General features: G+C 36.7%; 1 protein-coding gene across 1 annotated transcript in view; it reads right to left on the bottom strand.

Moving 5' to 3' along the window:
- Positions 1-16,451, bottom strand: part of FBXO36 (F-box protein 36) — a 31,050-nt gene that overhangs the window by 1,597 nt on the left and 13,002 nt on the right. Inside the window, exons 2-3 of the mRNA XM_076340957.1 lie at positions 9,116-9,224; positions 2,307-2,479 (exon numbers count right to left, since the gene is read on the bottom strand). Coding sequence (XP_076197072.1) covers positions 2,307-2,479; positions 9,116-9,224 — 282 coding nt within the window. The remainder of the gene's footprint in view (positions 1-2,306; positions 2,480-9,115; positions 9,225-16,451) is intronic.

The raw sequence follows: 16,451 nt of genomic DNA, 5'->3' as shown, positions 1-16,451 counted from the left end.
TGAAAATCTGAAATACTTTGAAACTCATATTGGAAGCATCGGAATACTCTAGAGAGCAGGACTTAGGCTGAGAACTACACAGTCAGAGAAACGCCGTGCTTTGGGTAACAAATGAAGATATCGGTATAGTTCAGCCTACGAGGATGCGTTGCACAGGATGGACGTGCGGAGCCTTTCACACTCCACTTTTCAGTCCTGAGTGCAGATACTGTTCTCTTTTTCCCTGTTTGAAAATCTGAATATGCTATTTTATAATTCCACAGAGAGCAGCATTCCAGCCTATGCATAAATTAGCCTGGAAATGAAAACTCATAGTATTGGGGCAAGTTTTTAATTCCTTAACAATACTGCTGAAATGAGAGTAAGAGAGCATGGCATTACTAGTTGTAATAGGTTATTTCATTGTGCCAAAATCTTACCTTTATTATTATGCAACTTAATTCTTTCTAGGATTTCCTTAAATTCCAGAATATCCAAGGCTTTGTGTTAAACTAATGAAAAGTTTACTGCCATCCACAGTACCTCATCCTACTCCACTCACACTCTGCAAATGACAGATGGATTCCAAAGGTACTAACAAATAATTTCCTGACCTCCCTTCTATCCATTCTCTTCCTCCCCTTTAGTTGTTTTTATTCTCTCATCCTCTACAGGTTGTTTCCCGGTCACAACATCAACTGTTTTATCTTCAAACTGAAATAAAGCCCAGAACTCAGCAAGCTTATCCACTTCCATATGCCCTTCATCTCTAAATTCACGACATGCTCTATTTTGCTATCTCGCCATTTTCTCCTGTGCTTTATACCGTCTCCTATTTCTTGTGCTCACTTGAACGCACTCTCTAAAGCATCTATAATGTCTTTGTAGCCGCACCATAGGAACAGCAGCACAGCCATGTCCTCTTGAACTGTTAGCAGTCTTCCACAGAACTTTTCTTGAAATCTTGGGCCACGTAGCCTCAAAATAATACAAATCCTGTGAGCAATCTCATCCTGATACAATTTGGACATGTACTCCGTACCAGAGACATGTCCTGTTCTCCAAACTAAAAGGTTGATCTGTCTCTGAAGTCTTTCAGAGAGTATCTAGCTGCCACATCAGACTCAAGATGACTAAACCTGTTTTTATCTTCCTCCTAGGGTCTCACCATTACTTACGTTTTCAGTAACCGTACAACCCATAACTTGACAGGCTTCATTCTAGGCTCCTACGGCACCCCTGGGGATAAGAATCAAGTTATTGTTCTCTTTAATATGCTTCTCTTCCTATTTTTCATAAGCTAAAACCCCTTTCACCCCCTACCTGAGTTACTGCAGCAGCCTTTTCTCAGGCTCTGACTGGGATAGAAAATGCAATTTTGAGGTATTCAGACCCACAAAAATAAGCTTCCTAGATCACAGCTCCAAACATACTCTCTTTCCAGCCCTCCAACTACCTGACCCTGCACAGACCAGGCAGTTGGAACAGACGACCTCTCAAAGGCCTTTCCAGCACAGCCTAAGTTACCCTATGACTGCTCTCGTTTTGCACCAACAGATTTGGCCCTCATTCTCCCGGGACTTCCAGGCTACCCTTCCCTGTTTGTTACCCCTCACTCAGCACTGAGAGGCTACCCTTAGCTCCGATCAGCCAACACTGGCAACTTCTGTTACTCACTCTTTAAAGTTTCAATTCAACATGTTCATACTATTTCCCATACTTTCCTGATAGTTGGAAAGAGCTTCCTAGCAAGCAAGCGTAATGTCATCTCTTTCTCCTCCTGTGTTTCTTACAGTTCCTTGCTGCGAGGTCTACAAAAATCTTGAAAAAAATCTCTTTCCTTGTGCTCCTGTTTTTTGTCAAAGACTTAAAATGTACGCTCTCTAGGAATGGCAATGATTTTTTGTTCGTGAATGAGTCTAGCGTAAGGGGATCCTGGTCCGCGGTTGAAGTTTCTAGACATTACAATAATACGAATCATAATGCAAAGCACAGGTTTTACATTTCAGATACTTAATCCTGCATAACGCCCAACCATGGGTTACAATGGAATTATCTGGATCATTGTGTTTATTATATGCAACAAAAGTTTGCAGGATAAGCACAGTCTAACAGCCTTTCTACGATCTAGTTTTTATTGCACCCATTCAGTTGTTTGTATACAGATGATTAATTTATCGTCTCAAACTTTAAGTAGAGCAGACAGATTGATGATTATATTAAATGAGAGATGAATCAAAACCAACATGCTGCACAGCAAAGCTAACAATTTTTAAATAATTTATAATTTATTTTTTAATTTTATTTATTTATTTATTTATTTTTACCATTTCAAATCTGCGTGAAACTTGAGAAAGCCTGGCAATGTCTTCAAGCTCCAGAAAGGAAATGATGTACAGGAGCAACGGGACAGGAAGCCGTTCCAGGAAGTCATAGTTACCTCGGCACAGATTGAGGACATGTTCCAGAACTTTGGCACCAAACACTAGAGCAATCTGAACTGTGATTAAAAAAAAAAAAAAAACACAAAAAAACCAAACCCAAGAGACGACAGATTTGTAAAGGCCTGAAATTTCTTCCCAATAATCCCACGTTATTCACATACATCTTAAAAAAAAGAAATCAGAAAAGTCAGCTCAATTTTTTTTATGTTTTCTAGAGAAAATAACATATAATATCTTATATTGAACATTAGTAATTTATAGTATTTCAATACATCTTAAGAGTTTCTAGTGACATCTAGGAAGCCTGAGCAGTAAAACAAGGCTTTAGTTAAAAACCTGTACATTGTCTAGTATACAGCAAACTCTTGTCTCAGCTGAGGAACAGTAAAACAGCAGCAAAGCTGAACTGAAACTTGTCCAGATCCATTTTGTCCACTTTCCCGCATATATATATTTATTTACATAAAGACTGTGCTGTTCACTCAGGAGGAGGTTAGTAAAACAACTGAAAAAAAGTACTTCGGTTGTATGCTTTGGGGAAAATAATGATGGCTCTGACATTAAGAGTCCCTGTAGCTCTGCTTCTTACCTTATGTAGGTACAGTTAAACCACTAAAATGAAATTGAAGACAGTTTTCTTCTACAGTGACATGACATTTTTTGACTCATTCACTTTGTGATCCAGTACAACGCCAAATTCTTTTTCTATAGATCTGCTACTTCGTGAGCTACTCCCCATCCTGCATTCATAGTTGATTATTTCTGCTTCAGTGTCCAACTTGGAACTTGGCCTTTTGAGTTTAACAGTGTTTCTTCAGATCTTTTATCTATTTTATCAAATTGCTTTAATAAAAATACTAGTTCATTATAAAACAGGATCCTGAATTCAATTTGCTATGCTTCTAATGAAAGATCAGTGGTAAATTTTGGAGCTGCATGTTGTTGCAGATCTGACGACATGAATGCAAGTCATCCAGGTTTGTAAAGGACTTTTTTTTTTTTCTTTTCATACGGGAACACAGGGATCAAAATTTAAATTTAAAGCAGAATTACTATTTTTTGTATTATGAAATTATTCTAATGCATCCAAAGTGGGTTTCGTTGTTGTTGTTTTGGGGATTTTTTGTTTTGTTTTTTTAAACCAACTAAAGTCTCTCTTCTCATGTATGTTAAAATCATAAAAAGAGAGAGAAACAGAATCATGGAAGTTGAAACTATACTGACCATAGGCAGTAAGTGCATGCAGTTTTGATGCAGCAGTTTTCCTTCCAAAATATTTTGTAAGATTAGTTACAAAACTCAAGCTTATGTGAATACATTTGAAAAAGCTTTCCAAATTACAAGATTTCACTGTTATGATGCTAAGATTTTTTTCTTCTCTTTCTGTTCCAAATATTCCTAAGGTAGTTATGTAGAAGGAAGCTGTCACCCCTTATGTTCCTTCGCGTCTTTGGGTAGATGGCCCAATACTGTTCAAGCTTTCTTTTCTGTTGCTGTATCATACTGCAAGCACAAACAGTTTGCTGTTGGATCTCATTTGCTTTTTTGCTTTCCAAGCATCTCAGTTCTATATCTCAGTTGGTAATTTTCCTCAAATTCCTTATGCAAGTACAAAAATGATCTACACAGTCAACTAAAAATTGTCTGGCTGATCTAGTTCAAGCTGAAATGTAAGAATGATCCAAGTCTTCACATACTAGGAATGACGATGATAATGTTTGTAGCGTGCATCTATTTCATGTTGAATGATTAAGCAGGCTACCACATGAATATTTGCTGCTCCTTGAGTTTTTCTTGAAAATTATTTATTTCTAGAAATAATAATGTGACCTGGTTTGGCTATTTTAAAATATAAATATAATATAAATATAAATATAATATAATATAATATAAAATATAAAATATAATAAAGCTGTATTTATCTTGCTTGATAAATGTTGCTGCAGCTAATGATGAACTAACTGTGAAAGTATATTGAACTTCAGGTTTTCTGTGAAATTTTCATCCTGTGAGTGCTGGATACTACTTGACGACTTCTACTATTTGTTCACTCATCCAAAAATGTAAATAGACCTCTCTTCTTTTGCCCTACACTATCATCAATTAATTTTCCATCTTTACAAAACCATAATGAAAATCTAGCCATATACAAAATCTTGCTCTTCCCTCTTGGCTCTATCAAGATTATGAAAAGAAACAAATGATACCTTACTTCACTGTCCGAAAAGAAAAGAAAGCATTTCAAAACACACACAGATGTTTACAGCTGTATGGTAGTTAATATAAATTTACTAGAATGTTAATGTTTATTATAATAATGTTTACTTCTTCAGTTTTCTATTGGATGCTTCAAATGCCTGTATGGGATACTGATAAAATGTCTCATTTGCAGGGGGACTATCCTTTCTATGCTGATTAGAAGTAATTTAAGCAACCCCCTTTTTTTTCTTAAACAAATTTTCTCTAAAAATCTCCAACCATGTGAAAACAGATAAAGTCTTAGGATTGAGAACTAGGAGATAACGACAGGAAATACTAATACTTAACAACAGATAAACATTTTGCTGGTAGGGGTGTACCAAATATTTAGCAGCAAACCATGGATCTGGTGAGGAGTCTTATTTGAACCCTCATTTGGCAACAAATTCAATAAGGATAACTAGAATATTATTCCAATATATATATTTGTGGAGAATTATGGAAAAAAAAAAATCTGTGAATACTTAGTAGAACAGCAGCAAAGCTCCTCTTAACAGGAGGTGAGAAGGAGGTGTAAGAACATCTGATTGTGTGGAACAGCAAGAGCTATGGACAGAAATATCAGTATAACAACAGAGCTTCTCACAAACATAGCAATTCGTATTTGTAATACTTCTATTTATGTTAGCATTTTTCTGAAAACAAAACACTTACTTCATATTAAAAGTTTACTAAAAACCAGAGGGAAAACCCCATGTATGATTTTAAAGATAATTTTAGAAGGAGGAAGAAATGACTAAACATCAGGAAAGAATGGCAACTGTGGCTTTCAATACTTCCTATGGGATAGGAAACCTCTGAACCACCACCACCAACACTTTTCAAGAAAAAGCAGGCAGATCTTATTTGTAACCTACTGAAAACACACAGGATAACAGCAGAAAACTGCATGTTAACAATAATTTAACTATTTGAATCATTGTACCCAAGTAATGTAAAACAGATGTTTTATTGCAACACTATATTAATATCAAATGCCACAGGAAAATCTTACAGTGTAAGCAATGAGGAAAAAAAACAAGCTAAAATCCTCACCAATATATATTCACATATCAAATCTACTTTTATGAGGTAAATAAAAAAAAATTAAATTTTGAACATAAAACCACTAAAACCTATCGCTAAAATTCAGCTATACATTCTATGTAATTCTTGGCAAAAAAGTTTAGAAGACTACTTCTTTGAAAGCTCAAGTTTATAAAAGTTGATACTCAATTTTGTCAAATTAAAATGTTGTGCAACTCTTTGCCTCAACTAATGGAACGATTATAAACACCTACTGCAAAAAAGCATAGCATATTTAAAGACTCCCTGCACACTAGCCAAATTCAACAGGCAGTCCATTTTCTATTGGTTCATGATACATTCACTCCCCTTCTAGTCAAAACAAGTAGTAAAGTAATAACTGGAATTAAAGATTTGTTTCGTTACGGACTGAGAGTGCTGATTGAAACCTTTTCCATGGTTTGTGCATATATCCGGTCACTTGAGCTCAGAATGTGCAGTCTTTCCATCAACGGAACACTAACAGCAGTCACGTACAGTCTCCCTACCCAACTGCTAAGGAAGTGTTATTATTTCCATCACATTCACTTGAAATTGGTCAGTTGCAAAAGTTATAATGGGGATCAGAAACACAAACCTAAACATAGAAATGCAGACCACGTAAACTCACCAGGGCTAAAAATCTCTTGATTGTGCTGTAGGAAGTGTTAGATTTTAATAAGCAAAGCATAGGAAACATGTGTTGGTCTTATTTCAGACCCTAAATGAAGATACACTCAAGTTTACTCTTGAAAACAGGTATATCCTCTTGAGGAAAGTTTTACCCTCTCCCCTACCACCTGAGATTCATACACGTCTTAGGAAAGCAGACCTCCTCTGCCTAGATGTAAATAAGATGATGTTTACCAAAGCTGTTGATAAGGAAAACAGGACTTTATTTGGAAATGCCATCTTTCAAGTTCATCATAAAGATAGAATAAATATGAAGTCACATCTGTAACTAAATTTTTTTATGTCTGTACATAATAGGAATACAAGAGCAGCTTCTTAAAAAAAAAAAAATCTCACTAATGCAAGGTGTTTGAGTGCTACCTAGTCTCTTGGGCTACAAAGCCTCAGATCTCAATCCAGTCTCTGCAGGTGCAGTTATGAAGTGCTCCATTTTCAGACCAGGTCATAGCTCAGACCTCAGCTATTCGCTGCAGGTGCTGGATTAATGTGTCTTTGGCTTAGTATTTTCAGGAGACTCTTTCCTCTGTGAGCCATGACCACCCGTATCTTGTGACATGACATCTCTTAAAACTAATCCATTACTGAGAACCAAGATTAAAGAAGTTGCAGAGCGATAACTACTTGGGAGACATAGTCCCATGGAACTTTTGGAAAAAGCATAATTATTTCAGATGTTCTCAGTGGTTAGTCTATCAGGAACAGGTTGAAAAACAGCTCTACAAATCTACATTTTGAGGTTTATTTAGTGGTGTCCCCACTGCCTTTCTTTTTCTGGCTGTATGCTCCTAAAGTCATAGTGCACTTTTATAACTTGTCTATGGGGCCGGATGGGATCCACCCAAGGGTACCGAGGGAGCTAGCAGAAGTGCTCAACAAGCCACCAGCAGTCCTGGCTAACCGGGGAGGTCCCAGTTGACTGGAGGTTAGCAAATGTGATGCCCATCTACAAGAAGGGCTGGAAGGAGGATCCAGGGAACTACAGGCCTGTCAGTTATGACCTTGATGCTGGGGAAGGTTATGGAACAGATCATCTTGAGTGACATCACGCGGCACATACAGGACACCCAGGTGATCAGGCCTAGTCAGCAGGGGTTTATGAAAGGCAGGTCCTGCTTGACTAACCTGATCGCCTTCTATGACAAGGTGACTCGCTTAGTGGGTGAGGGAAAGGCTGTGGATGTCGTCTACCTAGACTTTAGTAAAGCCTTTGACACCGTTTCCCACAGCATTCTGCTGGAGAAACTGGCTGCTCATGGCTTGGACAGGTGTACTCTTCACTGGGTAAAAGTGGAAGTTAAATCCAGTTGGGAGCCGGTCACGAGCGGTGTTCCCCAGGGCTCAGTATTGGGGCCAGTTCTGTTTAATATCTTTATCAATGATCTGGACGAGGGGATCGTGTGCACTCTCAGTAAGTTTGCAGACGACACCAAGTTGGGCGGGAGTGTTGATCTGCTCGAGGGTAGGAAGGCTCTGCAGAGGGACCTGGACAGGCTGGATCGATGGGCCCAGGCCAATTGTATGAGGTTCAACAAGGCCAAGTGCCAGGTCCTGCACATGGGTCACAACAACCCCATGCAACGCTACAAGCTTGGGGAAGAGTGGCTGGAAAGCTGCCCAGCAGAAAAGGACCTGGGGGTGTTGGACGACAGCCAGCTGAACATGAGCCGGCAGTGTGCCCAGGTGGCCAAGAAGGCCAATGGCATCCTGGCCCGTATCAGAACTAGTGTGGCCAGCAGGAGTAGGGAAGCGATCATCTCCCTGTACTCGGCACTGGTGAGGCCGCACCTCAAATACTGCGTTCAGTTTTGGGCCCCTCACTACAAGAAAGACACTGAGGTGCTGGAGCGTGTCCAGAGAAGGGCAACAAGGCTGGTGAAGGGTCTGGAGAACAAGTCTGATGAGGAGCGGCTGAGGGAACTGGGACTGTTTAGCCTGGAGAAGAGGAGGCTGAGGGGAGACCTCATCGCTCTCTACAACTCCCTGACAGGAGGTTGTAGTGAGGTGGGGGTCGGTCTCTTCTCCCAAGTAACAAGCGATAGGACGAGAGGAAATGGCCTCAGGTTGTGCCAGGGGAGGTTTAGATTGGATGTGAGGAAAAATTTCTTCACCAAAAGGGTTGTCAAGCACTGGGCCAGGCTGCCCAGGGAAGTGGTTGAGTCCCCATCCCTGGAGGTATTTAAAAGACGTGTAGATGTGGTGCTTAGGGACATGGTTTAGTGATGGACTTGGCAGTGCTAGGTTAAAGGTTGGACTTGATGATCTTAAAGGTCTTTTCCAACCTAAATGGTTCTATGATTCTAATCCCAAGTACCTGTTGCACTTGGTGTTACTTATGTTAAATCAGATTGGGAATCCAGGTGGCTCATGACATGGCCATAAAATCAAATGTGCTGGCACAGAACATAAGGACTGAGTTATTAGCAATAAAAATATTGCTTTCTGGCCTATTTTTGTTGCTAATACCTCTGTCATTGTCTTACAATGAAACTATCAATGTTGTTGGGTTTTATCCTATATTTACTGTCATGTCTTTTTGTTTTTCCAGTATTCATATATTAATTTATATTAATAAATTTATACAAAATAGCCTGTTAGTCAAAGCAATCACATCTTTCATGAAAGTTATTACAGATCAATATTGCTAGATTATTCCATTATATGCCACAGCAAATTTGTAATTATTATTGTCATCTTACTATGAAGAGATGAATCATCCAAAAAATCCTCCTGGGATTCTTTAATTTCTCCAGGTCTTGATTCACGAAATTCATTCCTAAGTGAGATTTTCCACCACCTGAAAATTACCTACAATTGTGGAAGAAGAAAAATAAAAAAGGAAGAAGAAATGACTATCAAGTACCATGAGATAAATACATTGCTAAGATTCAGGACTCTGGTTGTGTAAATATTACTGCATTCCCAAAACAAAGTTATCGTAAGATAACACGGTTACATTACCAGCAGCCATACAACATGCTTCAAAGGACAATAAACATCCCATAATGCACCTAGACAAGTGTGAAATGTTTTTACATACAAAGAAAATGTTCCCAACCCCTGCGTGCAAATTGTTCGTAGAAATTAAAACACGTTTAATGACATCTCAACTTGCAAAACTATAAACAGCCTTTTTTTGTTTTTCATTTAGTGGCAGAAACACAATTCATCAGGCATTAAATTATGTGGTTAAGTAGAAATACCCATTCAACTGCTCAGGCACTCAAAAGCGGCAGTATTAGAAGTTAAACTGTCATTTTAACATTTTGTTAAAATCAAAACTAGTAAGACAATTCAAAGCTCAGCACTTAGACTGTCTGAAAACTCTGGAAAAAGGGCTCCAGAAGTACACATTCAACTCACATTTTCAGAGTCAGAAAAAGAAAAGGAAGCCTGCATTACAAAGCATGCAACTGAGACAAAAGATGAATATGAATAGTAAATTATGTAGCTATGAAATGATGGAGAACAAGTAGCCCTGGCTATCAGTAATTTTCCCCGAGTTCTCTTAAAACATTACATATGTGCTTGAACAGTGTGTCAGCTTTTAATATTGACTTTTGTTTTGTTGCTGTCACAGCTGGGTCTACAGGAGAGGGAAGTCGTAATCATGTCTCTTCCTACACACAAGTTGTTAGCAAAGATCACACTCCAAGCCAAAAATAGGATTCAGTTGCTGTTGTAGGCAAGGGTAAAAAAAAATAATTTTGTAACCTTACTAATATTAATCTGTTTTATTTCCTTCCATTTCATTGAGAAAAGTGAGGATTTTACATTGTTATATGTACAGGTGGATTCCTGACACACTGAGTGATAAAACTCACAAATGAGAATATTAGTGAGGTGTACATTTATAAACACACACACGTATATAAAAAATACACTCCATAGAATCTTATTTTTTCCACTGGCATGTAGAAGAGGAATATTAAAAGCAAGCTTTGAGCTAACTGTCAATAAGCCACAGAAGACTACTCACATACACTGACTGAAGAACACGGAGTTAAATTTACTATTACAAATCTGAGATCTGACAACAGTGGTTTACATCTCTCAACATGAAATTTAACTTCAGATCTCTCCAGTATTTCAGTGTCAAAATGTAGATTTTAAAGTTGAGAAGAATTAAGTATTTGTAACTCCCAATGAGTTGCATTCACTGTCATCATTAATTTTCAAATTAAAGCTCAGATTCCAGACAATCTGCCAAGGCAGGCCCACACCAATCATTTCTGTATTTTTCAAGTCTTGCTTCTATCCTGTTGATCTCTCATATACAGTAACAGTAAATAAGTTTGAATAAAGACTTAACATCTACATTTGAATGTCAAATATAGCCAGCTAAAATTTATCATTTTGATGTTTATTGTGGCTGTATATCATTATGGGGGTATCGGAAATACTAAATCGTATTTCTGATAGCATACATACATAATAGCTTCAATTAACACTCAGACATATCCGCAGTACTCTGTAAAATAACCCTTATTATGTGAATAAAAGAAAAAACATCCTACTCAGTTGCATAAATTCATCCTATTTTACAATGACACAATCTTTATTCCTTTGCAGTGAAACAGTTGCCTCTTTGAAGGGAAAAAACCCCATTCATCCAATCTGCATTCTAGAATTTAATATATGAAAGATAAATTACACCACTGAAACATCTTATAATAGCAGAGTTAATATTTCTGTAATGTACATGCACAGTATAGACCACTGCGTCGCTAAAATAACACCACTTAATATACTAGTGGTAATATGAGGATTCAATGCAAAAGAGATTATAAACCACTTGTTGTTCTGTTTCAGTGATGATCTTACTACCTGGGAAGGCTTTAGAACTAGTATGTTTGTAGCCCAACACGGGGATAATAGGACAGTGAATGCTGTACTATACTGTACTTCCAAAAGCTCTTTTTATCTCTAGCAATGTAGGCAGAATCAGCATGTAAGGCTACTTCCATCCTTATTTGTGGAAAACATGAGGTGAGCATAAGGTCAGAACAAAACTGATATGCAAATGGAGAAAGAAAAGACATCTTTCTACACGTTCCTCAGCTTGCATACCCTTCAAAATGGTATGCAAGAATACAGTATATGAGAGGGAAAAAAATCATTGTTAAAGGAGAAAAGAAACCTGGTTAATATGCTTTCTCTCAGCCTTTTCATGTTACTGTTGGAAGTGACATTTCTTAAAAAAAAACAGCAAAACCCAACATTTCTTGGCACGGAAATGCCACGTGTAACTGAAAAAGAAAATAGCCACCTGCCCCCAAAACCACTTACCAAAAATTATTAACTATGACTGTTGCTTTTCAACTTTTGAACTTTAATACCTAACAACATTCTTCAGATTAATTTTCTGTATGACCTTATAGATTTAAGTACACACAAATTTAGAAGTCTAATTCTTAAAAAAGCAGAACTATGTTGTACAACAGATTACAATGTGTTGTGATCTGTTATAAAATACATTAATAAATACTTTTCAGTCTGGGATATACAGTAATTAAAGTAATTAAAAATTAAGTGTATACAGATAGCAGATGCTCACCTAAATTCTGCACTGGTGTAAGCAAGACGAACTTTTCACAGTAAGTATTCCATATATTTTTTTGTTTAGTATTTTGTGGGTATGAGTGTATTTATCTGTAATATAAGTTTATGTATACACAGGTGTACAAGAACACTAGAATGTGCATATGTGTGTATAGACTCTTGAATAAGATTTTATCTTTATACAATCCAACCAACCCTCAAACGGAACACTAAGTCAATACTCTACAAACGAAATACCTCTGTCCTATTTTTAAAGCAATTACAGTAGATGTTTTAACATAGTTATCAAAATTTACTTTCTTGTAGTATTGTTGTACAATTATAAATTCCAAAGCATTTTAATACTAACTGAAACATGCCAAAACTTAAAAAAAAAAATCACAGAAATGAATATTTCAATAATCTCTCCTCCTCTTAATCGTTATACTAGGAAGCACACTGCAACACTGCAATCTGCCAGAATGGGAAGATCAGGCCAACACGCAGAGGCACAGGAAAAGTAAAATATTCAGGTAATTATATTAAATGCCACTGTGTATTTTCTAAACATTATTCTTTGATTTACAGTGGAACAAACTGTCAATAGCACTATTCCATTTAAAAACTTCCTTATGTACAAATACCCAGGACAAACTACAGTTACCTTGGTAATTTGTTAGCACATGGTTATTTCAAAGGAAACTATTGCATAGATTTTGTAATACCTATACTTTTTGCATAGATTAAAAAGATGAAGAATGGAAAGTATTATAAGAGCATTGTGGTTACCATGGACACATTTCATTCTCGATGTTATTTGGAGGTGCAAGTGTTAAAGCAATTCACTACCACATTGCTTACTCCACTGGCATTTCTTCATGAAAAAAAGAGAGAAGAGGAAAGGACGAGCAGAATCAAATCTAAACAGCAGCAACCAGCCGAGGCTTCAGATAAAAAGTCATAGCAATTTTCTAAACAAATAAAACAACTAAAATATTTAAGTGAAAATTAGCAACAAATAAATTATTTAGGAAGTGTCTATTGTCAAAATTAATCTGGACTGTAGATTACCAGAAGCACAGTACTATTTACATTGTATGAAGAAAATAATAGTTGAAGTTTGTCATATGGTGAGCCATCTTTTAAGGATGCTGGGCTCAACCTTCCCTTAATTTAATCTATTTCAGAAGTTATAGAACCAGAGACAAGTCTCACATAACAGACTCATACTGTGTAATGAAAAACCTCTGGGGAAAGCTGAAGAAAGACGGTGTGAATTGTGAAGCCCTGTTATAAAGGCGCATATGAGAAACTGTTTCTTTCTCCAATATACATTTTTAGGACTTCAAACTTCTCCAGACTCAGCTTTCTGCTTTGCTTAAAACTAGTAACTCAAAATAGAATTTCTCACATTACAGGCTATTTGGAGATTAATTTTCCCTATTTTTCTCTTAAGTTGTTCTACTTCAAATAGTTAAACATTCATTGGAGGCGGAAGGTGACCCCAGAATCTAGAAAACAGTGCTTGCTGAGATTTAGGAGATCTAGATTCAAGTATTTCCTCTGTCCCAGGTGAATGGCCTAAATCCCCAGTCTTTCTTTTTGGCCTTGGATTTGTCACTGCAGTCCAAGCTCTCATTCCCCTGTGCAGTGAAGGAGCCATTGTGTCTTCTACTGAAAAAAGCAGTCACATTCTCAGTTAGTCTTAGTGACTTTACCTCTACTAAATCCCTTCTCCCAGACTGTTTTATCCCATATTCTATTACTTTTCCACAGATTTAAAAAAAAAAAAAAAAAAAAAAATCTCTGCTTTTGGCTGGGTTTTGTGGATTGGAGGATACTATAAAAATTTATGTTGCCTTACTATTTGATTTCAAAATTAGAATATTCAAATGCTTCTGTCCCTCATTTTATCTTGCAGAATATTTTTGCATTTTTGCTACTTTTTCAAATAAATCTATTTTTTTTAAAGCATTCCATTTTCATGCACCTCAGTACAGAAATCACCCATTTCACCCTCACATAAATCTTTACAAAATAAAAGTGGAATAAATATCAGCATTACTGAAACATCTTCAAGGAGATAACTATAAGATAGATTTTTCTAAAGCTATGATCTGTATACCTAAATATCTTTCAGTTAATTGATCGTTTGAAACCAGTATCAGCTAATCTGTTGCCTAAGAGTTTGTAAACCTAAGCGCAATTTCCAAGCCATGAAGTCAAATGCCTTCACTAGCTACATAATTTTTTTAAATTCTGAAATTAATTAGCACAGTGAAAACTACCAGCTTACCTGCTTCCTTCATCTTTCCAGTCCCTGTTAGTGTAGATGCAATTTTACTTATGAAAAAGCGCTCCTCCTGTCATAGCTTTTTCTACTCTTATGCTAACATAGCCACATCTAATTGAGAAGCTGATACTATAGGACTGTAAAGTTTTTCACGCAGTTGCAGCTACATCCACACTACAGCTTTGACTGCATAAATAATAACGGAAAATTTGAATAGGACAAGAGAAATCTTTAGGCTTAGACAGAGCTATGCTCATTTTACAAGTGAATGAAGCTTAGGCTTCTAGGTCACTTTAAAAAATGCAAAATAGGTACCTTAAAATTTTACTCACTTTTCACCAAGAAGAGGCAACCATGTATTAATATCTAAACTATGGAGCCAAGTAGCACCAACAATGCACAGGTATTTGCAAAAGAACTAAAATAAAACGTTAAATAACTTTATAAAGAGCTAGAGTGAGGCTATCCTTATGCACTGACACTGATGCAGCTAAAGCAAATGCTATTTTGATCCCTGTGGGATAAGCTGTTGAAGAATGGTAACACACATGGGCAACTGTTTCATGTAAGGCTACTAATGGCATATTGTGATTAACTTAAAAGCAAGAATGCAGATCTTGTGGAACTGAAGAATCTGTTAAGTCTCCTTTTTTCCTCCTGCCTCCAAAACCAGTTAGATTCTTGGCAACGAAAAGACATCCTTTGTTTAAATAAATATTCCCACTGTGCCTTCATACAGCATAACAAGCAACATACAGATATCTCACAAGATGTTGTGAAACAGTTAAAGAAATCGATAGTTACAGAGATAACATTTAACAAATATTACCAAATATTCATACCATAATCTTGGCGCAGTTACATAGCAACTTTTTTCCTAATAATTTCCTCACTGTCTCTACACAAAAGAAAATGGCAGTCACTCTCATGTTTAAGTTAGTTAATGATGGCTACACAAAAATCTTGCAAAAATTAAGCAGCTCTTTCATATCCATTGCTTGCAGTAAGGTTTTTTTTGTAGCAGGACCTAAGCCCTGCAATCAGAGAGGCATCTTTTGCCGGTTTTATGAAATCCCATCAGCATCTCAATCTGTGAACACTCTAGTTTCTCTTTTGTGGCCTATTACTTGATTTTTCAGAGCCTTGCTATCATGTTGTATGGAGCTTTTTGGCAAGTATGATCACCTGAGGACACTTACCTGAAAATCCAAACTTTTGCCCAACCATGCTTCTATAATATATATGGCTATAAGGTAAACGCTTAGCTGGCTATTTCAGTCCTTTGTAAATATAAGAATAGGGAGAAGAGCCAGCAAAGGATGGGTATGGATGGCCTACTGTACACCATCATTACCTCACAGTGTTTAGCTTGACCTAGAGTGTAAAAAGAAGAATTTGCAAGGAATTCACTGTCCATCAGGAAAAACAGTTATTTCCAGCTTCCTTATTCAATGTAAGAGCAAGATTCAAAAAACAAAACCCAACCAAAACTCTTAATATATGTTCTTAAGTCTGCCTTATTTGGGAGATTTTGGGTTGCTCTAATAAACATCAGAACTGAAAAGCAGCCATAATCACTCATTGCTATTGAAGATGGATATCTTCCATCTTTACCTTCCAAGCAACAACAGAAAAACAGCTTAATTTTGTAACTGGGCTTTAAGATCATAAACATGAATAGCTTAATAGAAGACAAAATGCTCCAAAATGAATACTGAAATATTTATCTAAAAACTTCAGATAAAGTGAAAAATACTGTTTGCACTAAACTATTAGCTCCACATCATACAACTTCACCAGTACTATCTTGAAAGTGATTAACGCTCATATCTGGTTAAATAATTTGTTCATTTACCAATGAAAAACAGAATAATAGAAGACTCCTTATAACACACTGTGGCTTTAGATCCATCTCCTTAACCTGATCATTCTGCTATTACAGAGTTTAAAAAATGAATTATGTTTTAGTGGACATACTGGTAAGTCTTGTAAGATGTTCAGAGAAAAAACAATACTGTATGAGACAGGTAGAAGGACACTATTAAGAAGAGTAAATCAATACAGTAATATTTCACTCTGCTTTTCCCAATGGATATTGCTGTGAAAATAGTTGTAACTGAAGGGGATACAGTTAAACAATAAGTTAAACAACCTAACCAGCAAGACCGCTCTCCCTTCTAATTACACTACATCAATAGAAA

Source organism: Aptenodytes patagonicus, chromosome 6, assembly GCF_965638725.1.
Source record: "Aptenodytes patagonicus chromosome 6, bAptPat1.pri.cur, whole genome shotgun sequence".
NCBI classification, from domain to species: Eukaryota; Metazoa; Chordata; class Aves; order Sphenisciformes; family Spheniscidae; genus Aptenodytes; species Aptenodytes patagonicus.
The sequence above is the reverse complement of the archived record's forward strand: the minus strand, read 5'-3'. Positions and strand labels throughout refer to the sequence as shown.